Source organism: Pipistrellus hanaki, assembly GCF_964339955.1.
Source record: "Pipistrellus hanaki genome assembly, chromosome: 9".
NCBI lineage: Eukaryota > Metazoa > Chordata > Mammalia > Chiroptera > Vespertilionidae > Pipistrellus > Pipistrellus hanaki.
Window position 1 is genome coordinate 80,270,558 of NC_140511.1, and position 25,682 is coordinate 80,296,239.

Sequence of the window (25,682 nt, forward strand, 5' to 3'; positions counted from 1 at the left end):
GTGCCCGCTGTCGGAGAGGTGACCCTGCGGGGCGGGTGTGGGCTGATACGGCCTGCGGCGGCGCTGCCAGCGTGAGCTCTCCCCGGCTGGCGCCTGCCGAGCGGCCAGCGCCCTCGCCGGGCTCCTATTGCAGGGGGCCGGCGGCCGCGGCTCCTCCAATGCGGGCGGGCGGAGCGGCTGGGAGCACCTCCCCGGCTCTGCAGCGCGGCCCGGCCCCCTGCCATCTTCCGTTGCAAAGCATTTCTGGGAGCTGCATGTGGGTGACGCAGCAGCATTGTTCGCGCAGAGGAAGCGCGCCGCTGAAGGTCTCTGGAAGGAGCTCCGCGCGGCGCTCGCTCCCCGGCCGGCCGTCCTGCCTGTGCGCTCCGGCAGCTCTCCGAATCTCCGCTAAATCGGGTTTTCCGAGCGGCAGAAAGCCTCACTCCTTCAGCACAACTTCCAGTACAGGAAACCAAACAAAGCCGCCGGGAAACTTCAGCCCGAGCCGAGCTCCGGAGGGACAGAGCACAAGGTCAGCGGCGGGAGCCCTTCCTGTCCGGGGTGTGGAGCTGGGCTGGCGGAAGCAGCGGGACCGCGGAGCAGGACAATGCGAGGCCACTCTGTCGGCGGCCGGCACGCTGTCCCCGTGGGCTGTGCTTCTGAACGGGGTCGCTGGCTTGGGGGATCCATTCCCTCCTCCGCCCAGCGCCGCCGTTCCCTTCCCCTTCCTGGGCGGGTGGGGTGTAGGCTGGTGTTTGAATGTTCCCCTCAGCCAGGCTTCCAGATAGGCGTTAGCCTTCTGCACGCCGCCCCCGCTCCCTGGCCCAGACCCCTCCGTGGAGGCTGCGGCTGCTTTAGATGGTCCGTGAAGAGCCGCAGCGGAGTCTGTGTTTCTCCGTGAAAACGGGGTGCTCGGTTGTGTGGCCCCAGCAGAATAAGGCTTGGAAGGCGATCCGCATTTCCCCCGCACCCTCACAGACCCAGGAACCCAGTCTGTGTTAACAGCCCCCCCCACTTCCTCCCGCCGCCCCGCAGAACCAGCTGGGAGCACAGGCTGCTCTGGCGCCGTCAGGCTCCGTTCCACTCCCGCAGTCCGGCAGTTGCGGCTCTGCCGGCTGTTTGGCCGAAAGTGGAAAGTCCCTATTTGTGGACGGCCCTGAGCTCGGGGAGGAAATGGGCAGAGTCCTGTGCCGGCAGTGTGGGGCGGGGGAGGGGAGCTGTGCCTTCTCCGGCTCACATTCTGAGGACCCGAATTTTCCCCCCGGAGATTAGAGCCCGCACCGCACCGGAGTCTTGTCCCCGGAGGCACCGCACCCTGCCTCTGCCCCACGCAGTGTGGTGCTAACAGGAGGCTCCAGAATAGGGTGCCCTAGCAACTCCGAGTAAATAAACGCTGGACATGAAACCCGTTTGGGGGAGGGGGCGAGGCATCTGGAGGCTTGGCAAAGGGGATCTTCAGAGAGAAGCTTCCTGGGTGTGAGTTGAAGGGTCTCTCTGAGTCCCCTTCTCTGGGTTTGGAACGTGATCCTCAGGTTCAGGGGGAAAATGCTGGTAAGGCGATGCCTCCTGCCTCAGAAAGTTTGGTCTCTAGGCAGAGAGCCACAGGCTGGGAGAGTGATTGGGAAAGGGGACCAAGCACACTGACCTGTCCAGGATCAAAGTTTCGTTTTCTCTGAACAGTTAATATCCTACATCCACCAAGGAGTCATGTCACTTGTCTTCTGGATTTGTGTGTATTTGATGGTGACATTCCTTTAAGACTCATGAGGTCAGAGGGATTTCATCCTGCTAGGTTTGGAATTCAGAACTTTCTGTCTATAAAACTTTAAAGGTTTCAAAATAACACTCAACCACTGTGATTCACTTAAGTGGCAGTTTCTTACTGTGGTATTATTCCTAAGTCATTCAAACTAGATCGGTTAAAGCCATGAGAGCACTATTGTTCCTAAGATTGCTCGTGCCCTATTTACAGGAATAAAGGCAAATAATTGACCGCGCATATGTGTGTGCGTGGGTGTGTGCGTGTGTGTGTGTGTGTGTGTGTGTGTGTGTAAGAGAGAGAGAGATTTAAGGTTGAGATTTCTGTAATCAGCCTTAGAAGAACCTTGGTTGAGGTAGACAGGTAGACATTAAGACTCTGCTGTCCAGATTATTAATTCAGTATTAGCATATATATAAATATATATATATATATGTGTATATACCGTATTTTTTGGACCATAAGACGCACTTCTTTCCCCCCAGAAGTGGGGGGGAAAAGTCCCTGCGTCTTATAGTCCAAATATAGCCTACACATATACTGTAAAAAAAAAGTTTTTTTACTTGCCCGGCTCTGTGTGGTCTCTGTGTGCTTGCCCGGCTCTAAAATGGTTCTAAATGCTGCTGTTTACTTTACAGGGTTGATTACATGTGTTTATGACTGTGATGTTGGGTTTTAATGCACATAAAATATTTTAGGACACTATTTGTTTCAGAATCTTTTTTTCTTCATTTCCCTTCTCTAAAAACTGGTGCATCTTATGGTCCGGTGCGTCTTATGGTCCGAAAAATACAGTATTTACCATTTTGCTGACATCTGCAAATTGAAGTCAGTACTTACTATCTGGCAGTACTCATTAACTGGGATGAAAAAGTAAAAGGGTGAAGTAAAGTTTTACTGTCATCTGTAGAACTAATGGGACAGTCACACTTGTCACCAGGGTAGCTAGCTGCTTCAGTGAAAGTGTCAACAGGGTAGTGCACACACAAGAACCAGGCTGGGAGCAAAGATACAAGTTTTGACAGTATTGTACGAGTTTAAGTTTTCTCTTTGTTTCAGTAATGAAGTGAAAACAGAGGCAGCTGGTTCCCTGGCCTTCCCCTGGTGCTTTTGGGGACTGAGGCTGAGGAGCGATGGCTCTGTTCACCTGCCTCTTTTCTTCTGTCCTCCCCTTAGGTTTTGCTGGAGGAGCTTGCCAACAGCGATCCCAAGTTAGCCCTCACTGGCGTCCCTATAGTACAGTGGCCGAAAAGGGATAAGGTAAGAAACTGTTCTTCTGGACCTTCAGGTTCTAAATTATTTACTGTCTTGACCGTTATTATTCTGGAAGAAGAAAAAAGGACAACTAGAAGCATTTGGTGCATGAATATAAAGGGACTGAAAACCATTCCTCAGTTTGTTCGGGCTCTTAGGTCAGGGCGATTGGCTGTCTTTGGAGGTGACGCTCTTAACAAAACTATCCAACTACCGTGTTTCCCCGAAAATAAGACCTAGCGCATGGAAAGATAAGACATCCCCTGAAAATAAGACCTAGCGCAACTTTGGGAGAAAAAAATTAATATAAGACACTGTCTTATTTTCGGGGAAACAAGGTAGGAGACCTGTCTCCAAGTTCGGATGCCAAGGTATGCATTTGTTCACCAGAATGGGCCAGTTCCTATCCTCTGGCCCAATGACACAGTTATTTTCACAGAATGACTTAAAACTGGTTAAAATAATTACATATATATTTAAAAGGCCAGGGTGTTTCTATGTTGAATTGAGACCACATTCTCAAGTTTCCTTTAATTTGAACTTTTCACTATCAAATTGAAAAGAGAAGATAGGAATTACCCATTAGCTAATAAATTGTCAGTTGTGAATTTTGATGACTCTTCGGTTAGGCCCTGAATAATTTTTCCCCACATCGTCCTTTGTCAAAGTTATTACATAAAAGTCAGTGAGAGCATTCTGATTCTGATCGTGAGATTGACCCTTCTTTGGCGTTCCCAAAGCTGCCATCGCAGGGCGTCACACTGTGGGAGTGTTGGGTAGAATACAAAGGTGGGTGCTGAAAGGTGTCTTTAAAGAACGGTCTCCTCCTACCTAAGGGCAGGGTCCCATTTGGCCTCTCCTTGACCACATAATAATTTAGTCATTTCTGAGTTATTGGAGCGTCTGCTATGTACAGCTTTTCTACTTGGGTTGAGAGTGAGACAGAAATGAACAAGAGCTCCTCCCCCTCTGGTAGCTCGCTGTCTTCTTTGGGAGTATAACTGAGTACTAATACTCAGGAGAAGGAGGTGACTGGTACCTAGAAAGCTCAACAGCATGAGATGTGTCTGAAGGAATTGGCAACCTTCTTTCAAAAAATTATATTTTGATCGATTTTAAGAGAGGAAGGGAGAGGGACAAAGTGAGAAGCATCAATGATGAGAGAAAATGATTGATTGGCTGCCTCCTGCACGCCCCCCAGTGGGGATCGAGCCCGCAACCCGGGCCTGTGCCCTTGACCGGAATTGAACCTGAGACCCTTCATTTCGTAAGATGACTCTGTCCACTGAGCCAAACCAGCTAGGGTGGAATTGGCGACCTTTTTCAGATACGGTAATATGTAGGTAGTAGAGATTAATGTTTTAGGTTTTGCAGGCCATACAGTCTCCATCGCAGCTTCTCAGTCCTGCCAGTGCACATAAAGGCAGCCATAGGCATAAGCAACTGCGCTGATTGTGTTCTAGTAAAACTTTTTACAAACAGGCAGCAGCACATTTCTCTACGGCCCAGGTAATCTTCTACTTCTCTTGTCCTAAAGCTACCTGACCTGTTTGACCTCACTGCTTTCTCTTCCAGCTGAAGTTCCCCGCCCGGCCAAAGGTGCGGGTTCCCACCATCCCCATCACCAAGCCCCACACCATGAAGCCCGCTCCCCGGCTCACGCCTGTGCGGCCGGCCGCGGCCTCCCCCATCGTGTCCGGAGCCCGGCGGAGGCGCGTGCGATGCCGGAAGTGCAAAGCCTGTGTGCAGGGAGAATGTGGCGTGTGCCACTACTGCAGGGACATGAAGAAGTTCGGAGGGCCCGGCCGCATGAAGCAGTCCTGTGTCCTCCGGCAGTGCTTGGCAGTGAGTGACCTACTGGGTAAAGAATTTGGGGGAGGGGTGGTGGTGCCAAAGGGACTGAAATACGTTTGATATAAAGTTATTGAGACTTGAGAGTTGGAAAGAAAAAGTTACTCTCTCTCTTTAGCTTTCTTCCTGTTGGCCCTCTTCTCCCTGGGCTGTGAAGGAACATCTAGTACTAAAACTTAGCTAGTACTAAATCTTTCAGCCATATCCGGTTTTCAAATGAGAAACCAGCATTTGAAGGGCAAATCACTGCTATCTGTCCCCTCCCTCTGTGAGTGGATTGGGAAGAAAGGACCCCAAGACCGGGCGGCTCACTGAAAATAAACTGATCTCCCCAGCTCCCACCTCCAGCCCCGCCCATCTTCTTCCTCAGCCATTCTCTCCCTGGTCTCCTGTTCCCTCCGCGTTTACTATAGTCACAGGAACCAAATTGCCCATCTCAATTAAAGGGAAGCTGAAATGATAAGGATCTAAGTCTGCTCTTTTCTTGGTTTCTGTCTTTGTCCTCCTGTAGCCCAGGCTGCCTCACTCAGTCACATGCTCCCTCTGTGGAGAAGTGGATCAGAATGAGGAGACACAGGACTTTGAAAAGAAACTCATGGAATGCTGTATCTGCAATGAGATTGTTCATCCTGGCTGCCTCCAGGTGAGACCCTGAGGGGCTCCTGGGCTCTCAGCGGATAGAAACAATGGAGCAGAGGAAACTGGATTATATGTCACAAGAAACTGCCTGCATCCGTATTGTGGGCCTCAGCTGTGGGTCCTGTAGTGATGTCACATCTACCCTGATCCAAATGTGTCTGCTGTGTGTCAGACACGGTGCCAGGCCTTGTACACAGAAAAGCCCCCGTGTCTGCCCTCGGGGAGCCTGCATTCTGGCCTGCGGAGACTGTTGGAGTCTCCAGGCCGTCAGGGAACATCGAGGGCTGTTTGGAATGTGTCATGGCGTAAGCATCTTTGTTGCATACTTCATCCTATCACTGGATTTAGTTCCTAAAAAGCAGAGAGAGTCCTAACATTAGCTAATAACATTTAATGAGCGCTTGGTCTGTGTCAGGCTTAGTGCACACCCGCGGAGCTTTAAAAAAGTAATAAGGAAGTTCAGATCCCAGAGACTGAGTCAGCTCTTCTAGCCCAGACCTGGGCTGAGCATTCAAAATCTCCTACATCATCCTGGTGTGCAGCTGAGACGGAGAGCTGCTGGTTTCCACGCCTTCCCTTGTTTAAGCTCTAAGAACTGTGTGAAGCTGGGTCTGCCTGCCTCGTTTCTTTGTATTTCTTTAAATCTAAAAGCATTGGTGCTGGTACTTTTTGGTCTTCCCAGAGGTGGCAATTATGTCATGACTGCACCTGGATGACAACGATTATCAAACACTGTTAATTATGAGAAGCAGCCCAATTTCAGAAAGATTCAAATGTGAAAAATACGTATCTTAGAATCGATAAAATAGGATGGTATCTCCACGATAATAATGGTAATTACGGAGCATTTATTACATGCCAGGTATTTATCTAAACACGTTACGGAATACCTAATGTAATCTTCACCACAACCCTATAAAATGAGTGTTATTTATCCCCACTGCTCATTGAGCCACGGAGCGAGGCCTCTGTCTCTGAACCCAAGCAGTCAGGGCTCTGCCCCGCTGTTAAGATTGGGTCTGGGCCGTTCCTGTGTGTTCCGTTTCCTTTGCAAACTGGCATGAGACCCCTGGAGTAACGTGTCAAGAGAAGAGGCCCCAGTCTCAGCGATTTCCTCAGAGCCTAACTGACCAAGTGACCAGGAGCGAGGCCGGTCCCCTGTGGTAACGTGAGACTACATTTTTTCTCTTAGGAGCCCGTGTATTTAGGAATGGGTAACTCTTCAAGGTCCTTCCTAACCACGTGGTGATTATTATTTAATAATGAAGGCTTAAGAGTCAGGCTTTTTTAATTTTTTGCTTTTTTATTTTATTTTAATTTTTTTTTCTTTTTTATTTTATTTTTTTATTTTTTTGCTTTTTTATTTTTATTTTTTTATTTTTTTGTAATGAGACAGATTTTTAACATCCCTGTCTACCTATAGATGGATGGAGAGGGGTTGCTTAACGAGGAATTGCCAAATTGCTGGGAGTGTCCCAAGTGCTACCAGGAGGACAGCTCAGAGAAAGCCCAGGTAAGGGAACTTCATCCAGATTTGCGTTGTGAGAAGAAAGGAAACATCAACTTAGGAGGTGTTTGCCTTTGCAACTTCATTCACATGGTTTTTCTGATCCAGGATATTTTTTATTTTTTTTATATTTTTCCCTTTGGTTATTTTTTTTTTTTAATTTGAGTTTTTATTTTTATTTTTAAACATTTTTATTGATTTCAGAGAGAAATGGAGAAGGAGAGCGAGACAGAAACATCACTGAGAGAGACTCACTGACCGGCTGCCTCGTGCACACCCCACATTGGGGATTGAGCCATGACCTCCTGGTTCATAGGTCGACGCTCAGCCACTGAGCCATGCCAGCTGGGCCTTTTGTTTGAGTTTTTAATGTTTGGTTTTTGTGTTATTGAATATTGTTCCACTTGGGGTCTGTAAATGGCTGAGGTTCTTATACAATCTGGGGCCCTAGAAAAAGGGGAAGCCCAGCGGGGCTGTTTGAGCAAGGCTGCTGTGGAGGAAACTGTAGCAGAGGTCGGGAGCGGCGGGGAAATACGGTGGTGTGCTGGAGTTTCCAGTTAAGCAGGTTCGCATTTTTGCCATCTTCACCTTTGGGCTCACAGAAAGTCTGCCCATAGGCCCAAATGTGTCCTGCAGAGGCAGCCCCTCCCCCAGAGGAGACCAGGCCCATGACCTTGGCCCTGAGCAGCTGTGGTTGTTGGCCAGTGGTCGCCAGTCATGCCAAAGGGCCAAAGGACTCCGGTTACCGGGCTGGCGAGACAAGACCTGTGTGCGGGCACACGCAGAGGAGACAGCCAGTCCAGTGTCCGCCGCCGGGCCCGGGGGCTCTGGTGCGCTGTGGAGGAGTGGAGACTGTCCCTGTCTTTCTGTTTCTCCGCCCTAGGCAGGGAGTTAGTGGAGTTTTCAGTCTAAATACCTTTGAGGACAAAGATTTCTAGAGTTGACTAATCTAGAATTCTCTGTATTTCAAGTTCTTATACTAGGAACAGGTGTGATTTGTTTTTGGGGTTTGTTTTTGTTTCTCTTTAATATATATTTTTGTTGGTTGCAGGGAGGAAGGGAGAGTGAGTGATAGAAACATCGATGAGAGGGAATCATTGCCAGGCTGCCTCCTGCGGGCCCCACACTGGGGATCAAGGCCACAGCCCGGCCTGTGCGCTGACCAGGACTGAATCGTGGCCTGGTTCATAGTCAGCACTCAGCACTGATCACCCCGGCTGGGCTTGTTAGTTTTTTAATTTATTGATGAGGGAGAGAAACACATTGATTTGTTGACCCACTTATGTATGCATTCACTGGTTGATTCTTGTATGTGCCCTGACCGGAGATCAAACCCGCAACCTTAGCGCATCGGTGCAGTGCTATAACAACTGAGCTACCAGGCCAGGGCAAGGAGCCAGTTTTTATACCAGCAGATTCTCCATTTGCCTCACTGGTAGTGGTGGGCATTGCCTCTCTGTTGTAGCAGATGGGTTGCCAGGTACTATATTTTAGTCTCACCTTCTGATGTTTGGTAAAAGCCAATACCCAAAAGGTGGATATTCTCTTCCAACCATCGTGCACTAAAAATATGATACAAAGGAGGAGGATTATTGCTTAGGGTCAGAAAATGTCTTCACAAAAATCAGCTGCTGCTCGGAAACCTAGTGAAGCATGTTAATTAGGCTTCATCGCAGCACCGCCACGGCGGCTCCGGAAAGGGCCAGAGGCTGGAGAGCGCCAGCGGCAGGGGACGAGTTTGTGTTCCTTCATGAAAGGTGGTCTTCACCCAGCCTGATCCCTCCTCCCCGCCCAGAGCAGGCTCCTCCCCGAGTCCTCGCTCTCCGCTGTCTCCCATCTGCCCTGGTCTCCGGGGACAGGGTGGTGCCGAGTGGCAGCAGCAGCGGTAGAGGCGCTCAGACACGGTGGAGCTGAAGGCCCGCGGTGTTGGCCGCTCTCAGGTGTTGCATCTAGTGCACGTGGTGAGTGGAGGCCTCTTTTCTTTCAGCGCCAGCAGCTCCTCTGCCAGAGCATCGCTTGGTGCTTCTCTCCGCAGAAAAGCAGTGAGCTGTCTTCTCTCTAGTCCGCTGGCAGAGCAGGGAGGCACTGACGTGGCTTTTCTGGGCCTGTTTTACAGAAGCGGAAGATGGAAGAGAGCGACGAAGACGCTGTGCAAGCCAAAGTCCTGCGGCCCCTGCGGAGCTGTGACGAGCCCCTCACCCCCCCGCCTCACTCCCCCACTGCCATGCTCCAGCTCATCCACGACCCAGTCTCCCCCCGGGGCATGGTGACGCGCTCCTCCCCTGGGGCCGGCCCCAGCGACCACCACAGTGCCAGCCGCGATGAGCGCTTCAAGCGGCGGCAGCTGCTGCGGCTACAGGCCACAGAGCGCTCCATGGTACGGGAAAAGGAGAACAACCCCAGCGGCAAAAAGGAGCTGTCTGAAGTTGAGAAAGCCAAGATCCGGGGCTCGTACCTCACGGTCACGCTGCAGAGGCCTGCCAAAGAGCTCCACGGGACCTCCATTGTGCCCAAGCTGCAGGCCGTCACAGCCTCCTCCGCCAACCTCCGCCACTCCCCCCGCGTGCTAGTGCAGCACTGCCCAGCCCGGCCGCCCCAGCGCGGGGACGAGGAGGGGCTGGGGGGAGAGGAAGAGGAGGAGGAGGAGGAGGAGGAAGAGGACAGTGCAGAGGAGGGGGGTGCGGCCAGGCTGAATGGCCGGGGCAGTTGGGCTCAGGATGGAGACGAAAGCTGGATGCAGCGGGAGGTCTGGATGTCTGTCTTCCGCTACCTCAGCCGCAGAGAACTTTGTGAATGTATGCGAGTGTGCAAGACGTGGTATAAATGGTGAGCGGGGACCCAGGGGTCAGGTCGAGGGGCATGGGAGCAGGTGGCAGGTTTTCCAATGAGACAAGCATGTGATCTGGCATCTGGAGGCTTGTCGGGACCTAAAAGATGGAATCAACCTAGTCTGTTCCTCAGACTGGGCACTTGTGTCCATGAGGGAGATTTGGCCCTTTGCCTCCTCTCCCGTATTCGTACTTTTCCATCTCTTACTGGGCACAGGAAACTGGTTTGGGGGGTGGATCTGTAGTTGGTGCGAAAACTCCAGTCATAAGTTTCCCCGCAAGTCCCTGAAACTAGTCCCTTATTTGTTTGAGCCTGTGGCGTGCCAGTCACTCTCCTGGTCCTGGAGACATGGCGCCAGTACCTGCCTGCCTAGTCACCTCTGAGGGGAGAGGTGAGCGTGCTTTTCCAGAAGTTGGAAGGTGCTCACAGTTTTCTAGTTTCAATTCTTGTTCCCAAAATCTGGACCAGAATTGCTTTCTCCAACAAGCAGGGTCCAGTTTTTAAGCTTCCTGAGACATAGTTGTCCTTAATGAGGCCAACCGTTTGTTCTCAAGTTAAACATTAAGACTGGGGTGTGGGGAGGGGGGCCTAGTGATGATGAACAAGGATTTTCCTAGGACACTGGTTTTCCTCAAGCTTCTGAGCCCTAGGACACGCCCTTCCTGTCCGGGTAGTTCTCAGAGATGATGCCCAAACCAGCGGCATCACCTGGGACCTTGTTAGAAATGCAGGTTCTCAGGGCCCACCTGACAGAACCTCCGAGGGCAGGGCCGCTCAGTCTGTCCTTAAGTCCTCCCGGAGTTCTGATACACATTCAAGTCTGAGATCCACGCTTTAGGTAAGCTGCTTGTTTCTGCCAGAAACGTTTCATGTGCCATTGGTAAAGTTCTTTTCAGTCTTAGCATAAAGACCCCATTTTTCACAAACACAAGCTCCCAAATCTGAAGGTGTGAGCTACACAGATTCTCCTAATGTTTCTTTCTGTAGGGCTAGTGGGCCGCCTGGGTTTCCAGGCCGGGTCACGTAAGATTCCCGTTATGTGCCTCTCCCTTCTGCTGTCCGCTGGCCTCAGCTGGGCTGCGGAACAGGCGCTGTAAAATAGTAAATAGAAGCTGATGTGGCAGCAGGATTTGTGGTCTGTGGGCTTGCAGATTGCAGTGGAGAGGCAGTCCCCTCTCCATTCCGGTCTGCGCTGCCTGGAATGTGGAGAGAACACAGGCCGAAACCCGGGTGGGAAAGAGCTCTCCAAAGCCGCCTGGCTCCATACAACATGGACGCCTTTCAGAGCTGGAGGCAGGCTGGCCTGGATCTCCTGCATCTCCACGCAGTGGGAGTGACTGACAGGGAAAGAAGACAGTCGCTCCTAGCTTTTGGCAGTAAGAAGTCAAGAAATTTTTTTAATACTCCCTTTAATGCACTTTGGTAGGAACCATACCATTTTAATGCAAATGAGGGCTTACTGTTTGCTGTGTTCTCAGCCCATTCAGAGCAGACACGGTGAACTGGTCAGGTTGTCCATCATTTAATCTCCGTAGGGCTGCCTATAGAGGACAAGCCCTGCTCTCACGGAGAAAACACAGCAGGCATGAGCTTGTAAGCTTGCGGAAGAGCCCAGAGAGACCCTGCAGATGCTCTGCTTTTCCCAGAGCCTCCAGCAGGCTGATGGAGGTTCCTCTAACAGGATATTGAGTTCCTGACAGCTCCTCCTCTTTCCTTCTGCCGCAGGTGCTGTGACAAGAGACTTTGGACAAAAATTGACTTGAGTAGGTGTAAGGCCATTGTACCCCAGGCTCTCAGCGGCATCATCAAGAGGCAGCCAGTGAGCCTGGACCTCAGTTGGACCAACATCTCCAAAAAACAGCTGACATGGCTCGTCAACAGGCTGCCAGGTGAGCAGCCCTTCGCTGCCTCCCAGGCCCAGCGGTGGCGGGGAGAGCCGCTTTGTCGGCAGCAGTGTTTCAGGCAGCAGGCCCGTACCACAGTTGCCTTTCTGCTTAGCAAGAGATTTATTCAGGGTCACCTTAACTGCTGGTTCCCAGGTATACTCTGGACTGGCAGACCAGTCACTGCACTGGACAGGGAAAAGAACGGTCAGGTGCTGCCGTCAGTGCTGCGGCTCTCCTCACGTGGCTTTTTTGAGTAAGATGTGCTTTGGTCAGCTCCTTGTAAGGACCCGTTCCTTTCAGCATTTAGAAAGACAGGAGATCACGTTTGCATTGCTCTTGTAGGAACTAAGGAATTGCTTTTACCACCAAAGCTAGAAGAGGTGATATAGGAGAGTGCTCGTAGGAACCTTTGAGTGGGTTACTGGAATAAGATAAGGACATAGTCTCTCTCTCCCGTTATGGGAATCCATTTACCTTAGTCAGTTCAGCTGCTAGGCAGGCTGTGGATGTGCCGAGAGAGTATACTTGACTGCACGTGCATTTTTCGCCGGTGCAGGACTGAAAGACCTTCTCCTGGCCGGCTGTTCCTGGTCGGCAGTCTCTGCCCTCAGCACCTCCAGCTGCCCCCTCCTCAGGACCCTCGATCTTCGGTGGGCAGTGGGAATCAAGGACCCGCAGATACGGGACTTGCTGACTCCGCCTGCCGATAAACCAGGTATGCTCTGTGCCTGACTTCTCTGTGCTAGTCTTTCAACAGACTTTGTATGTAGCTTTATCTTTCCGTGTACTTCATCTTCCAAAGTAAAGTCTCAGAAATGATGCTGTGCAGATTGAGAACGGCATAAAGCCTAAGGAAGTCTGGGAAGGCTTCCTGTGGGGTGGGTCATTAAGAGCTGTTTGCATGAGATGATCTAGAAAAGTGTGGGAGTGTGGGGAAGGTGGGGCATACTGCACATGCTCTTCTGATGTGTGGGGCATATTCCAGCAGCTGGGAAGAAAGAAAACGGCCTGGTTTCCTAGAAACTGCCCCCCCCCCACACACACACACACACACACACACACACACTCTGCTCTTGGAAGGCAGGGCGGTGTGGGCAGTTCTGCTTATTCCCGCCAAGGGGACCTGGCCTAGAAAGGTGCCCGTCGGTTTGGGGCCGGAATAGAGGTCAGGAGTTTTGGTCTAGGCTCTTTTCCCGCTCGCGCAGGTCAGGACAATCGCAGCAAGCTCCGGAACATGACTGACTTCCGGCTGGCAGGCCTTGACATCACAGATGCCACGCTTCGCCTCATTATTCGCCACATGCCCCTCCTGTCTCGACTCGACCTCAGTCACTGCAGCCACCTGACAGATCAGTCCTCCAATCTCCTCACTGCTGTCGGGTCTTCCACTCGTTACTCCCTCACCGAGCTCAACATGGCAGGTACGCTGTGCCGCGGTGTCCCGGCGAACCGCCCCTGCGCCCGGAAGGCCCGGCCTTCCTGGGGCTTGGCCAGGACTGATGACTAAACTGGGATCACTTGTGTGAACTTGTTTTCTCTCAAACGGATGGAGATGGATTTCTGTCCCTTTTCTAACTGATGGTGGCCAATCCCTAGAGTGATTGTCAGGCGCCTAAGTGCACGGCCACCGCCCAGTGCAGAATGGTCACCTTCAAATGCAGAAGTGAGAGGGCAGGGGCTTTCAGAGGCCACAGGGACTTGGGAGACAGAGGGCTCTGGTTTGGCATTCTGCAGGGAAGAGCTGGGGATTGAGCTCAGAGCAGGCCCCTGTGCCGTGTGTACATAGAGTTGTCCTTACGGTCACTTTCCCCACAGGTTGCAATAAATTGACAGACCAGACCCTGATCTACCTACGGCGCATCGCCAATGTCACCTTGATCGACCTTCGAGGATGCAAGCAGATCACTCGAAAAGCCTGCGAGCACTTCATCTCAGACTTGTCCATCAACAGTCTCTACTGCCTGTCTGACGAGAAGCTGATACAGAAGATCAGTTAAGACACAGCTGGCCCAGACTGAACAGGAAACCGATCTTCCCCGACTCCCTCGCCGGGAGAGCTCTCCCTGACCCTGCACAGGCTCCGAGGCCAGCGTCACACTCCCTCTGCTTTCCTGTCCTGTGAGCCCTTCCCCGAGAGCGGGGCAGAGAGGTGGACACCGGGCTTACCTGCCTGCTCCCTCCCTCCTGAGGAAACGGAGTAGCGAACGGAGCGAAGGGAAAGCATCGGCGTGTGCTGCCGGTGCCAGCTCCCCTGCACGCCTGCCGCCGGCCGCCAGGAGGCCCGGCTCTCAGTGGGATCGTCTGTGCAACTCTCACCTGTGCTGGGCCCTGGCCTCCTCCGGCCGTGGTCCCCAGCAGGCCTGGTTCCGAGCAGACCCAGGGAGGAAAGCAGCCGTCTCCGTGGCCAGGCTCTCTGGTGCCCAGTCTCTCCCGTCACACTCTCCCGGCTTACACAGGAGGGCCCGGAGCCCAGGAATGCCAGGCCATGCAGGTCACACTGGTGCTGTTGAGGTGTCTAAGACCTCATCTGTGTCTGTCCTCCCTCTTCTCCAGTTAGCTTGATGTCCTGTCTGACGCACCACGTCCGCTCACGTAATGAGGCTACCCACCCTAGACTCCCCGCCAGTCTCTGTGAGGTCCTGAGGTCCTTGTTGCACTTATTGGGGTTGCGGCTCTTCAGAGGAGCTGGAGCTGTATCCCAGGGACACCCTCATTTTATTGCTTCTAAGCAGGTTCTGAGAGGCACCATCTCCTTGTCCTGCCTGAAGAGGGCTTGCCCAGGATGTGGCCCTCAGAGGGAGCGGCCTGCCCGCCCGCTGGGGGAGCAGAGAGCTGGGCCAGGTCCCCGCCTGCCTCCCAGCAGGCAGCAGCTCTAGTGTCCTGTGATCCCTGGAGCCCAGGCCTGTGTCTGTCCCAGTGGCTCACTGATCTGGCACCACTGGGAGGAGGGGGAGCTCCTGCTGAGAAGCGGTCACCTGCCCTCTGCCTGCGGCCCTGGGAGGGGTGGCATGTGCCTCTGTGTGTGTGGCTGAGTGTGTGACGCGTGTGTGTGGGAGGGAGGAGGGAGCATGGTGTCTCCTACTTCACCTCCCAGTGTCAAGCCCCATCAGCTGCCCCTTTCTTTGCATTGAACGGCCTGTCCAAAGATCCTCTCTCTAGGGCAGCAGAGAGCTTTTTGCACTTTAAAAAAGAAAGAAAGGTCGGAATTTCTTTTGGGTCAGTGTTGAAACGTGTGAGGAGATGCTCAATAGCAGCAGCCTGTGGCAAGAGCTGACAAGTGGTAGATGCGGATTTGCACTCTGCGCTCCCTCCAGGACAGTGATAGCACAACCTTGCCCGCCTCGTCCTCATCCTCGGCCCCCTCCCTTCCCGTCCCCTTTCTGCATCCCAGTCTCAGGCTCTTCGGAAACTAGGGGGCGGGCCAGGAGCCCAGGCCCGTGAGGAGAGACGCCCACTGCACGCTGCCACTTCCAAAGCAATAGAGGCAGAGGGCCCTCTGCCACCTGGCCCAGCTTTGACCCTGGCATCGACTGGCCCAAGAGAAAACCGGGTCCTGGCAGGAGGGGAGAGCATGGTGTGTATCTTACAATCTGCTGATTCTCTCGGCTGCACCTTAAAAACAGCAGTCTGCTCCATGGCCCTCTGCCCCTCCCCTTGGTCTCCAGGCCCAGGGACCTGGGGGGAAACTTGGAGGAAACGCCAGTGACTTATTCCAGAGTGCCTCAGTTAGGGGAGCTTCTCTGTAAAGAACCCTGGGTATTGAGCAAAAACCTTATCCTATTGTTAATGATCTATAATTGGAAGCTTCCTGCCTTTTTTGGTTGCTCCTGTGGAAAATACTAAAAAGATGGTTCCGTGTCTTTTTATAAAGGGGAGGTGGAGAGACCCCCTCAGCGCAGGGATTGTGCCGGGAGAGTGCCTCTGACTTGGGACATTTCAGCCACAGAAATTTCCAAGCTGGTGGTTTGTTTTGGGTTTTGGTTTGTATTTTCGTTCGTTTTGGGTTTGGAAAAATAAGCATTTTTACCGTGCACGGAATTGGTCAACGGAAAAGGAAGCCCGGAGCCGCAGCAGATGGACCTGCCCCTGCTGGGGTTTCCTTTTCTCCGGGACTGAGGGGCAATGGTGTCCTGAGGTGAGGGATGGCCCACGTGGAGGAAAGAAGTGTTTCTGTTGGGGACAGAGGAACCGGGAGTTCCATCGCATTTCCTGCAATCTGCTCTCAGCATCTGCCTTGCCAGGAGAGCCTGCCCTCAGACCACGGGACCACACACCCTGCCTCCGTCTTTCCAAGCACCGGGGCGAAAAACCACAAAGGAAAGGAAGAAAATTTATATATATATAAATATATATATAATATAAAATCACTTGGTGATTAAAAAAATAACTGCTCCATAAATAAAACTCCTAAAGTCACTATGTTTAAAGGGTTTGGTTGTGTTTTTTGTTTTTTTTCGGAGAAATATTGTAAATATATATTTTTTGTTGCTGATTTAGTCTGTCTCCAATGTTGTGCTAAAAACTTAAATTAAATGTAAGCATTAAGGGGACAGGTCATGCTATCTCTCAGTTGACACATAGGGTTATTTCGGGCCAGGGAAAGGGAAGCTAGTTGACTTTTGTTTTCTAAACGTTCTCCACTATTGGTTTTAGAGAAGGCAAGGACATCTTTCTTCTGACACGGGAATGGGAGATATTTGTGTAATAAAAGTTAAAAAAAAAAAAAAATAGCTTCCAATGGGAAAATTTGATTTTTTTTTTTTTTTTTATAATAAAAGGCTTTAAAAACAACAACAACAACAAAACAAAACCTTTCCTGCCTTAGTGTGTGTGAGTGCATGCGAGAATGAGAAAGTTTTCATGTTAAAGGCCAAGGGTTGCCTGCTTCACTTTCTGGACAGAAGCCGCTTCTAAAACACATTTCATAGAACTTAACGGGTGTGGAAACTTCAGTATGAGGATACCTGCTCCCCTACATGCGCACACCCCACCATGGCATTGCCTAGAGCGGCTCTGTGCGGGCATGGAGGAGCGCTACCCCCTGGTGCTCCCCTGAGACGGGAGACCCTGGGATTTCTAATCTTGGCATCTCTGGAGAGCTGCCTGCCAAGGCCAGCCTACAGCCACTGCTGCAGAGCCAGCCCCTCAAGGACAGTGCCCTGCAGGTCACTGAACAAGGTCTGGGCCCGACCGGTTCCGGCAGCATTTGTCCCGCCGCACCCCACTGCTGGGAACAAGCTGCTGTTGCCAGCGACCGCCCTGCATCCTTGCTGGCAGCATCTCAGCAGAGCCGGGGTCCCACCGGGAGTCCTGAGGAGGCTCTCCCACCACCTCACAGAGCTGGGGAGCTGCCCGCCTGCTCCCCAAGCTGACGGCGAGGACCACCTCCAGCTCTGCACAGCCTAGTCCAGGATGAGGTCTCGCAGGACGGGCTGGTTTCCTGAGGACGGGACAGGGGCGTGGCCACGTTTGGCCAGGAACGGAAGTGTGTCAGGTTGGCCTAAATATCAGAAACCACCTGACTCCGTCACCTCATCCCTGCCACCATTGAAGCCGCCGTTGTTCAGAACCCCGAGGCCTCCCCGCCTTGGTCCGGCTGTGTGGGCAGCCAGAACATTTCTCTCTCAAAAGATACATCTGAGCCCCAGCTGGTTTGGCTCGGTGAACAGAGCGCTGGCCGGCTGACTGAGGGTCCTGGGTTCAATTCTGGTACCATGGTTGCAAGTTCCTTCCTGGCCCAGCTCCTGGTCAGGACGTGTGCAGGAGGCAACCAATTGATGTGTTTCTCTCTCATCAATATTTCTGTCTTGCCCTCTCCCTTCCACTCTTTAAAAATCAATGAAAAATATCCTTGGGTAAGGATTAAAATTATACACACACATATACACACACTAGAGGCCTGGTGCACAAAATCCGTGCACGGGTAGGGTCCCTAGGCCTGGCCAGCAATCAGGGCCTTCCTTCTGCTGCCAGCTGCTGGCCGGGGCCTGCCTTCTGCGCCACCCCCTGGTGGGCAGCGCACATCACAGTGAGCGGTAGAACTCCCAGTCAGTTGAACTCCCAAGGGGACAATTTGCCTTTTATTATTCTATAGGATATATTTGACCACCCTGCTTAAAACCCATTAAATATGTCTCAGGATCAAGTCCTCAAGCTTCTTATCCTTTGTCCCTTTTACTCCTTTCCACCCTTAGCTAACTTTTTTCAATCCTCCCGTCTCTGAGTCTTTACACATGTTCCCTCTGCTGGTACACCTTCCTCTGTTTACATGTCCCTTCCTCCAGGAAGCCATCTCCCTGCTCAAGACCAGATCACAAGTCCCCATGGTACCCTACTGCTTACCAGGGCTCCCATAGTCGGTCTCCGCGCTGGCCAGAAGCTCCACCAGGACACAGAGCAGTCTGTGTTGCTCACCATGTCACCTCCCAGTAGCTGGTGCGGAGCTTGGCACATAACTGATGTGGAGTGAATGTCCCCAGTAGCTCATAAACCGGAGGCCCAGCCCTCCCTGATATGGCCAATCTGCTGCCATGTTCTCCAAGTTCACTTTCCCACTACCTCATACAGCCCAGCCTCTCTTTGGCAGGGAGGGGTAGTTCCGAGCTAACCTCAATTCAGCTTTGCATTCATCTTCCTACGGCACCCAGAAATGCCCAGTCACCCTCCAGGGTCATGTGTGAACGGAATAAACTCATCCTGCCACGGGCTTCTCTGAAACGGGAAGCACCATAGTTGACATGGTGGCAGGTGTGTGCTTCTGTCTAAGAGGCCACACTGGCACCTCTGTGGTCCCCAGACTTGCTGTGTTTGGGATGTGGTATGCCACCCTCACCACAGCTCTGAAAATCTTCCTTCAAATCCCTCCGAGTGCCCTTCTGAGCATCCAGGCTGGGCCTGTGCCCACGCCCTTCTCCCATGGCTCTTCAAAATCCTTAAGGGTGGGGCTGACCTCAGCTACCTCTACCTCCCCTTCACCTGTCCCTGAAGTGGGGGATGAGGAAATGGTGGCTGTACAGGAGGGGGACCAGCAGGGCCAACTTCATGGGTGAGTGACCCCTGCAGTCACAGAGGGCCTGTGCTCAGAAGGACCTCACACTTGGTTGAATGCTCTGCTGCCACCATCTTGAAAGTCTTAATTTTTTAACAAAGGGCCCCGCGGTCCACTTGCAGTGGGCCCTGCCAATGGTACAGCCAGTCCTGGGCGGAGGGACGACCCAGCTCCCCCTGTCCTCCCAGGCCAGCTCAGTGCTGAGTGTCCTTGGGTGGCCAGCCGCAGAGCAGACCTGCGCTTCCCAGCTGGGGAGGCCTGTCCCACCAGCCCCTCCCAGGGCCCAGGCCCAGAGGGAACAGCACCGGACACCTGCGTGGGCAGGAAACTTGAAGGGGAGGCACCTGGTTTGCCCTAAGCCTAGTGCTGTCACCCAGCTCCTGCCTCCCCACCAGCCCCATTCCAGAGAGAGCTGAGGGGGGGGGGGGGGGGACAGAAAGGTCCCACCGCTATCCCCCGCCCTCCCGGAGTGGCATGGGAGTGCTAGAAAGGTGAGACAGGGACAGACAGACAGAGACAGAGAAAACACCCTGAAAGCCCCAGAAAAGGAAAGACAGGAAAAGTAGAGAAAGGGGTTGGGGAGAAGATAAGTGACATGAGAGAGAAGAGACCATGGAAGATGCGGAGAGGGAGATACAAGTGAGGCCCAAGATGATCCACGCCTGACCGGCCACAAGGAAAACCATCTCCCCAGCCCGGCACTACGCACGCAGGTCCCAGGATCCTCGAAGCGATGCGGAGGCTCCCGGCAGAGACAGAAAGGCCAGGCCCAGAGAGGCTAAGTGACTTGCCGGGGGAAACCAGACGGGGCAACAGAGGTGGCACTAGCGTTTGACACATAAGTCCCGGTCCCCGCGCAAGCACCAGTGGCCACGGTGATCGCGCCTCGGACGCTCAGGCCGGAGGTCCGGACAGAAGCCGGTGCGGCGGGAACACGTTAGGTCCCCGCTCCCGGCAGAGCCCGGGCGGACAGGACGCATGCGCGCTGGAGACGGCTCCGGCGGGCGCCGGGGCGGGCGCTGCCGAGGCCGGAATCCGAGGGAGGCCGCGGCGAGGGGCGGGGCGAGCTCCGGGGCGGGGCGGGGCGGGGGCGAAGGCAGGGGTGGGGCGGAGCTAGGCCGAGGGGCGGGGCTAGGTCAAGGGGGCGGGGCTATGTCAGGGGCGAGGCTAGGCTAGGGGCGGGGGCATGGGGCGGGGGCGGGGCTATGCCAGGAGCTGGGCCTGGGCCAGAGGCGGTGCCTGGGTCAGGGGCGGGGCTAGGCCAGGGGGCTAGGCCAGGGGCGGGGCTAGGCCAGGGGCGGGGCTTGGTGTGGGGCGGGGTGTGTAAGGGGCGGGGCTTGTGTTGGGAGGGGAGGGGGATATGGGCGGGGCTAAGACAGGGGCTTGGGGCGGGGCGGGGCTAGGCCAGGGGACTAGGACAGGGGCTGGGCTAGGCCAGGGGCGGGGCGGGGCCAGGGGCGGGGCCTGGACCAGGGGCGGGGCCTGGGCCAGCTTGGGGAGCTGGCCGTGGCTGCGGCGAGCGGGCTGCAGGTTGGGGCCATGTCCAGGCTGAGGTTCCGAAGCGGGAAAGGAGAGGGTCCTGGGCAGCGCGGGGACGGTGTGACCTTCCGGAGGGTTCCAGGAAGCGGTGCTGGTCCCGGGAAGCAGGCTGGGCGGTGCCCGCGGGATTCACCCCGGAAGGTGACTGGACCGTGTGGGAGGGAGCCTCCGAGATAAGCAGCCTCCGCACTTGCTGCTCTTCCCCGCCCCGAGCCAAGCTGCCGCCCTCCTGGCCTGAAGCTCCGGCTAAAAACAAGGGCCGGGCCTCAGAGGGCCCTGACTCTCCTGAAGGAGGCGCGGGGCTTTTACAGTGACGCCACCTGCCTCCGGAGGGCTCTAGGAACAGTGCCCTGCCCGTAGTGAGAACCCAGAAATGCAGTGGTTGTTGCTATGTGTGCTTTGCCCATACGTTCACGGTCTCTCCTGGTTACTGCGCCCACGTTGGTTGGATCCTCAAGGCCAAGCACCAGTGCCTGCCACGCAGCAAAAGCTCAACAAATCTTGTCAGATGTGTGAGGGAGTGGGCGAAGTGAAGTTCTGGAATCCAGCAGACCCTGGCACTGTCTGGCTCCCCGGCATCACAGAGTGGCTGGCTGTGTCGGGCAGGGATTCTCCCGTCACCTGTGCATCCCTGGGGAGGTCAGGGAGCTCCCAAACCCGTCCTCCCAGATCCTCAAGGCCCAGGATGGAGACGCAGAGGTGCCCTCCTGGGCCTGGCACACGCCAGTCCTCAGCCCAGCCTCCTTCACACCATGTGTACACAGAGTGAAGTTCAAGACTCTCCCGATCCTCCCTTGTCCTTCCCGTGACCCTCCTGACCATCTCCCTCCTCGAGTGAGCGCTCCTGTCAGATTGATTGTAGTCTGCGCTTAGGCCCGTGGTCGGCAAACTGCGGCCCACAAGCCACGGTTTGCCACTCTGTTGACTGAGTTTGCTGACCACTGTCTATTACCCTTTACCTCTTTGCACACAGTAGGCCACAACTGCCTCATCCTCACAGCTTCCAACTACGGTAACATTGAGTCTAGTCCAGCAGTCGGCAAACTCATTAGTCAGCAGAGGCACACACGGCGGCTCGCGAGCCGCGGTCTGCCAACCACTGGCTTAGGCCGTCTTCTTTCCCACCGGATGGAGACGGAGTCCTTTTCCTCTCCGTGGCTCCCTCCCCCTTTGTGCTGTGAGCAGCGAGCACAGCAAACAGGCACCAAGGAGAGCCTTCCGCCCGGGAGATGCAGCGAACAGGAGCCCGCTGCCAGGAAGCAGGCAGGGCGCTGCAGGCCGGACTCCGGGGTGGAAATAAACTCGGTTTGTTGTAGGCACCGAGGAAGACCGGAGAGGCTGGAGACTAGAGGATGGGGAAGGAGGAGAGAGCTGGATGAAAGAAGTGGGCCAGGCCGAAACCGGTTTGGCTCAGTAGATAGAGCGTCGGCCTTCAGACTGAAAGGTCCCAGGTTCGATTCCGGTCAAGGGCATGTACCTTGGTTGCGGGCACATCCCCAGTAGGGGGTGTGCAAGAGGCAGCTAATTGATGATTCTCTCTCATCAGTGTTTCTGACTCTCTATCCCTCTCTCTTAAAAAAAAAAAAGAGGTGGGCCAGGGCCAGAACGCGCAGGTCTTACAGACCACGGGAAAGGGGTACGTTTATCCCCAGGGCAGGGGCTGGCACTGGAGGTGGGGTGTGGCTTAGGCTGTAAAGACTGGCTAGATGAGAGGCAGGGAGCCCACGGAGAGCTGGCACAGCACCAGCTGGGAGGTGGTGGACTCGGACAGAGACTAGCAGGGCCCAGAGAAGCATCATACCGGGTGCGATCTGGACGATAGCATGTGTGTGTGGGGGGGTGGGTGGGGGAGGCAGTGATGGAAGAAAGGAATCCAGGGTGACGCCTGAGTTTCTGGAAGATGGAGGAGCCACGACTGAAACGGGGAGGCGGGCGAGGAGCCGGTTGGACAGGGGCTCCTGGTGGGAGCGAGCGCCCCGTGTGGGACGCTGTAAGTTGCGATACCTGTTAGTCATCCAGGGCGGTGCCAAGTAGTGATGTGTCTGCGGGCCTGCCAGCTGGACCGAGGCGGGCCCCGTTCCTCCTTCACTATCGCTCTCCGGGCCCCCGGCTGGCAGCCCGAGCCCGGGACAAAGGTTTGTTGAGGGAAGCGATGACCCAAGCCAACCCGAAAGGCAAGTTGACAATCGACCTTCCCTCGACCGCCAGAGGGCAGCACCTTCCAAAGCACAGCCTCCCCAGATGGGCCATGGCACTGCCTCCCGAAGCCAAGGGCTCCCACGGGCCCTCCCACCGTCCAGGGCCTGGGTGCCAGCGGGAGGCGCTGGAGCCGGGCTCTCGGTAGGACCCTGGCGTAGGCCTGCGGGGGCTGCAGACTGAGCTGCGGGTGGGGGGCAGTCTGGGTTTTCAGGTGGGGGGCACCTCGTGGAGCAGGACAGTTGGCAGTTGAGAACCACAGGGACTGTGGTCCGACAGCTTCATCAGGAAGAAACTTCTTTTTTTAAACAGCCACCCACTGAACTGATTTTAGAGAGAAGTAGAAAAGGGAGAGAGAGAGGAAAAAAAAGAGAGAGCAACATCGATGTGAGAGAGAAACATCGGTCGGTGGCCTCCTGTATATAGAGAGCTAGAAACATCGATGAGAGAGAAACATCGACCAGCCGCCTCTTGCACGTCCCCCACTGGGGATGTGCCCGCCACCAAGGTACATGCCCTTGACCGGAATCGAACCCGGGACCTTTCATTCCACAGACCGACGCTCTATCCACTGAGCCAAACTGGTTTCAGATATATATATATATATATATATATATATATATATATATATACACACACACACATATATATATATATTTTATATCAGAGATGAAGGGAGGAAAGAGAAATAGAAACATCAAAACGAGGGAGAATCATTTATGGGCTGTCTCCTACACACCGCCCACTGGGGATGGAGCCCACTGCCCAGGCATGCGTCCTGACTGGGACCCAACTGTTTCTTCCTGGTTCATAGGTCAGCGTTCAATCACTGAGCCACACCGGCCAGACGCAAATGATGCAGACATTTAATAAAGCTTCACACACACACACACACTGTAAAAAACGTGACATGAAAAAAACAAATGAACAAAAAAAAAGGTGACATTATGCATTTTGCAATTGATGATGTTTTCAAATCAAGGAACTGAGTGGGAAGTGCAGAGCTGTGCTGAGCGGGGGCTGGGGAAGGCCACCTGGAGAGGATGGTCTTAAAGGAGGACACAGCGGGCTTCGGGGCACAGAGGTGAGAGCTGAGGGCGGAGGAGGGTGCACCGGCCGGAGGGGGCACCGGGCACAGGACCGAAGGCCTTGGCCCGCAGGGGAAGGGGCTTGCTGGCCTATGGTCTTGGGCGGAGCGGGTGGGAGCCCGGAGCCCCTCTGGCCGGAGGGGCCCCTGGGTGCTAACCAGGCAGTCACGCCATCGGATCTGGACTCGGAAGAGGCACCTCGGGCCAGAGCCGGTGCAGGGCAGCAGTGAGGATCCTGAGAGGCAGGCGGGTTCAGGAAGGTTCTCCAGAGGCCCCGCGGGGGTGTGTGTGGTGCTGGAGCAGATGGGGACAGGGGCGAGGGAGGCGGCGAGGCTGATGACCGGAGTCCTGGTTTGGGTATCTGGGTGGACGGTGGTGCTACCCACACAGACGTGACCTTGCCTCGCCGAAACCGGTTTGGTTCAGTGGATAGAGCGACGGCCTGCAGACTGAAGGGTCCCAGGTTCGATTCGGGTCAAGGGCATGTACCTTGGTTGCAGGCACATCCCCAGTGGGGTGTGTGTGTGTGTGTGTGTGTGTGTGTGTGTGCAAGAGGCAGCTGGTTGATGATTCTCTCTCATTAATGTTTCTAACTCTGTCCCTCTCTGTAAAAAATCAATAAAAAACATATATATATATATATTTTTTTACAAGTGACCTTGCCTCTGATGTGCTCTGATCCAAGGTCTGGGAGGCTGGTCTCAGGAGGCAGCCTTACGTAGGGTCCTGGTTACGGTGCCCAGCCTGGGAAAGGCCTTATCCTCTTGGAAAGAGGATGACTCCGAAGAGGAACATGTTGAGAAGGGGTGCTGCTTTGACACACATAGATAGCCCCCCAAAACCCCTTGTGCACTCAGCAGAGGGGTTTCCCCTGCCAGGCAGCCCGAGACCCTCGTGCCCTCCCAGGAGGAGAGGACTCGGGATGACCCCGTCAGGAATCTGCCGTTGGGTGGGGGCAGGCCAGGGAGGGCCAGGGTGGTGCCGTGTCCTTGGCCCAGAAGCCAGGACTGGGTCTGGGGCAGGAAGGATGGGGTGGGGAGCGGGATGAGCCTGGAGTCTGAGCACAGCAGTCAGGTCCCAGGAGCCTGGCCACCTGTCCCGGTTCTGAGTCCAGTCCGGGCTCTGGTTGGATGCCCCGGTCCTGGGTTTGTGTCCAGCTTTCTTGGTGTTGGGCCTAGGACCCTCGTTTGGTGTTGATGGTCCAAGACCCAGTCTGGGCTCTGCCCCCAAGTTCAAGGTTAGGGTCGTGAGCGTGGTCTGGTTTTGGGGTTGGAATCAGGTTGGGTCAAACAACCAATGTGAAACGCGATCACGATCCAGAATCTAGCGCGCGGTCCTGCGGGGCCGGGCCGGGGGCTGGCAGGGCGGCGAGGGACCCAGGCTTGTGATCCAAGTCACGGTGAGATTCTGAGGTCTGGGTCTGGGTCCGAGGTCCTGATCTGGCGTCCGCTCGAGTCACAGTGTCCTCCAGGTCTGGTGTCAGGTCATGGGCTTTGTCCCCGGGACCGTGTTCTGGTGCCGGTCTGGGTGGGACGTAGCCGCCGGAGGCCGGACTGGGCGCCAGGGTCCGGGTGCGGCGTTCTCCCCGGTCCGCTCCGGGTCGGGGTCCGGGTCCGGGTCCGGGTCCGGGTCGGGGTCCGGATCCGGGTCGGGGTCCGGGTCCGGGTCCGGGTCCGGGTCCGGGTCGGAGTCGGGGTCCGGGTCCGGGTCCGGGTCGGGGTCCGGGTCGGGGTCCGGGTCCGGGTCCGGGTCCGGGTCGGAGTCGGGGTCCGGGTCCGGGTCCGGGTCCGGGTCCGGGTCCGGGTCGGGGTCGGGGTCCGGGTCCGGGTCCGGGTCCGGGTCGGGGTCCGGGTCCGGGTCCGGGTCCGGGTCCGGATCGGGGTCGGGGTCGGGGTCCGGTCCGGGTCCGGGTCGGGGTCCGGGTCGGGGTCGGGGTCGGGGTCCGGGTCGGGGTCCGGGTCGGGGTCCGGATCCGGGTCCGGGTGCCCCGCCGCGCTCGGAGGGCCGGGCCGGGCACGCGGGGCGCGGCCGGCAGGGGGCGCCGGGCGGCGGCGGCGGCGGGCGGGGCGGCGGCCCTGCGTCCGGGCGGCGGCGGCGGCCATGGGGC

At 55.2% G+C, this 25,682-nt stretch overlaps 1 protein-coding gene across 5 annotated transcripts in view; it reads left to right on the top strand.

Annotated features, from left to right (window-relative positions):
* The window catches only part of KDM2A (lysine demethylase 2A), a 62,400-nt gene extending 47,498 nt beyond the window's left edge, over positions 1-14,902 (top strand). For 4 of the 5 annotated variants that reach the window (XM_084895074.1, XM_084895076.1, XM_084895075.1 and 1 more), the window contains 9 exons: positions 2,915-2,998; positions 4,568-4,837; positions 5,355-5,486; positions 6,906-6,995; positions 9,106-9,815; positions 11,544-11,707; positions 12,261-12,419; positions 12,910-13,125; positions 13,520-14,902. In XM_084895074.1, coding sequence (XP_084751200.1) covers positions 2,915-2,998; positions 4,568-4,837; positions 5,355-5,486; positions 6,906-6,995; positions 9,106-9,815; positions 11,544-11,707; positions 12,261-12,419; positions 12,910-13,125; positions 13,520-13,701 — 2,007 coding nt within the window. In that variant the 3' untranslated portion in view covers positions 13,702-14,902. The remainder of the gene's footprint in view (positions 1-2,914; positions 2,999-4,567; positions 4,838-5,354; positions 5,487-6,905; positions 6,996-9,105; positions 9,816-11,543; positions 11,708-12,260; positions 12,420-12,909; positions 13,126-13,519) is intronic. The other variant, XM_084895077.1, reaches the window with a different exon arrangement.
* The last annotated feature ends 10,780 nt before the right edge of the window (positions 14,903-25,682 follow it).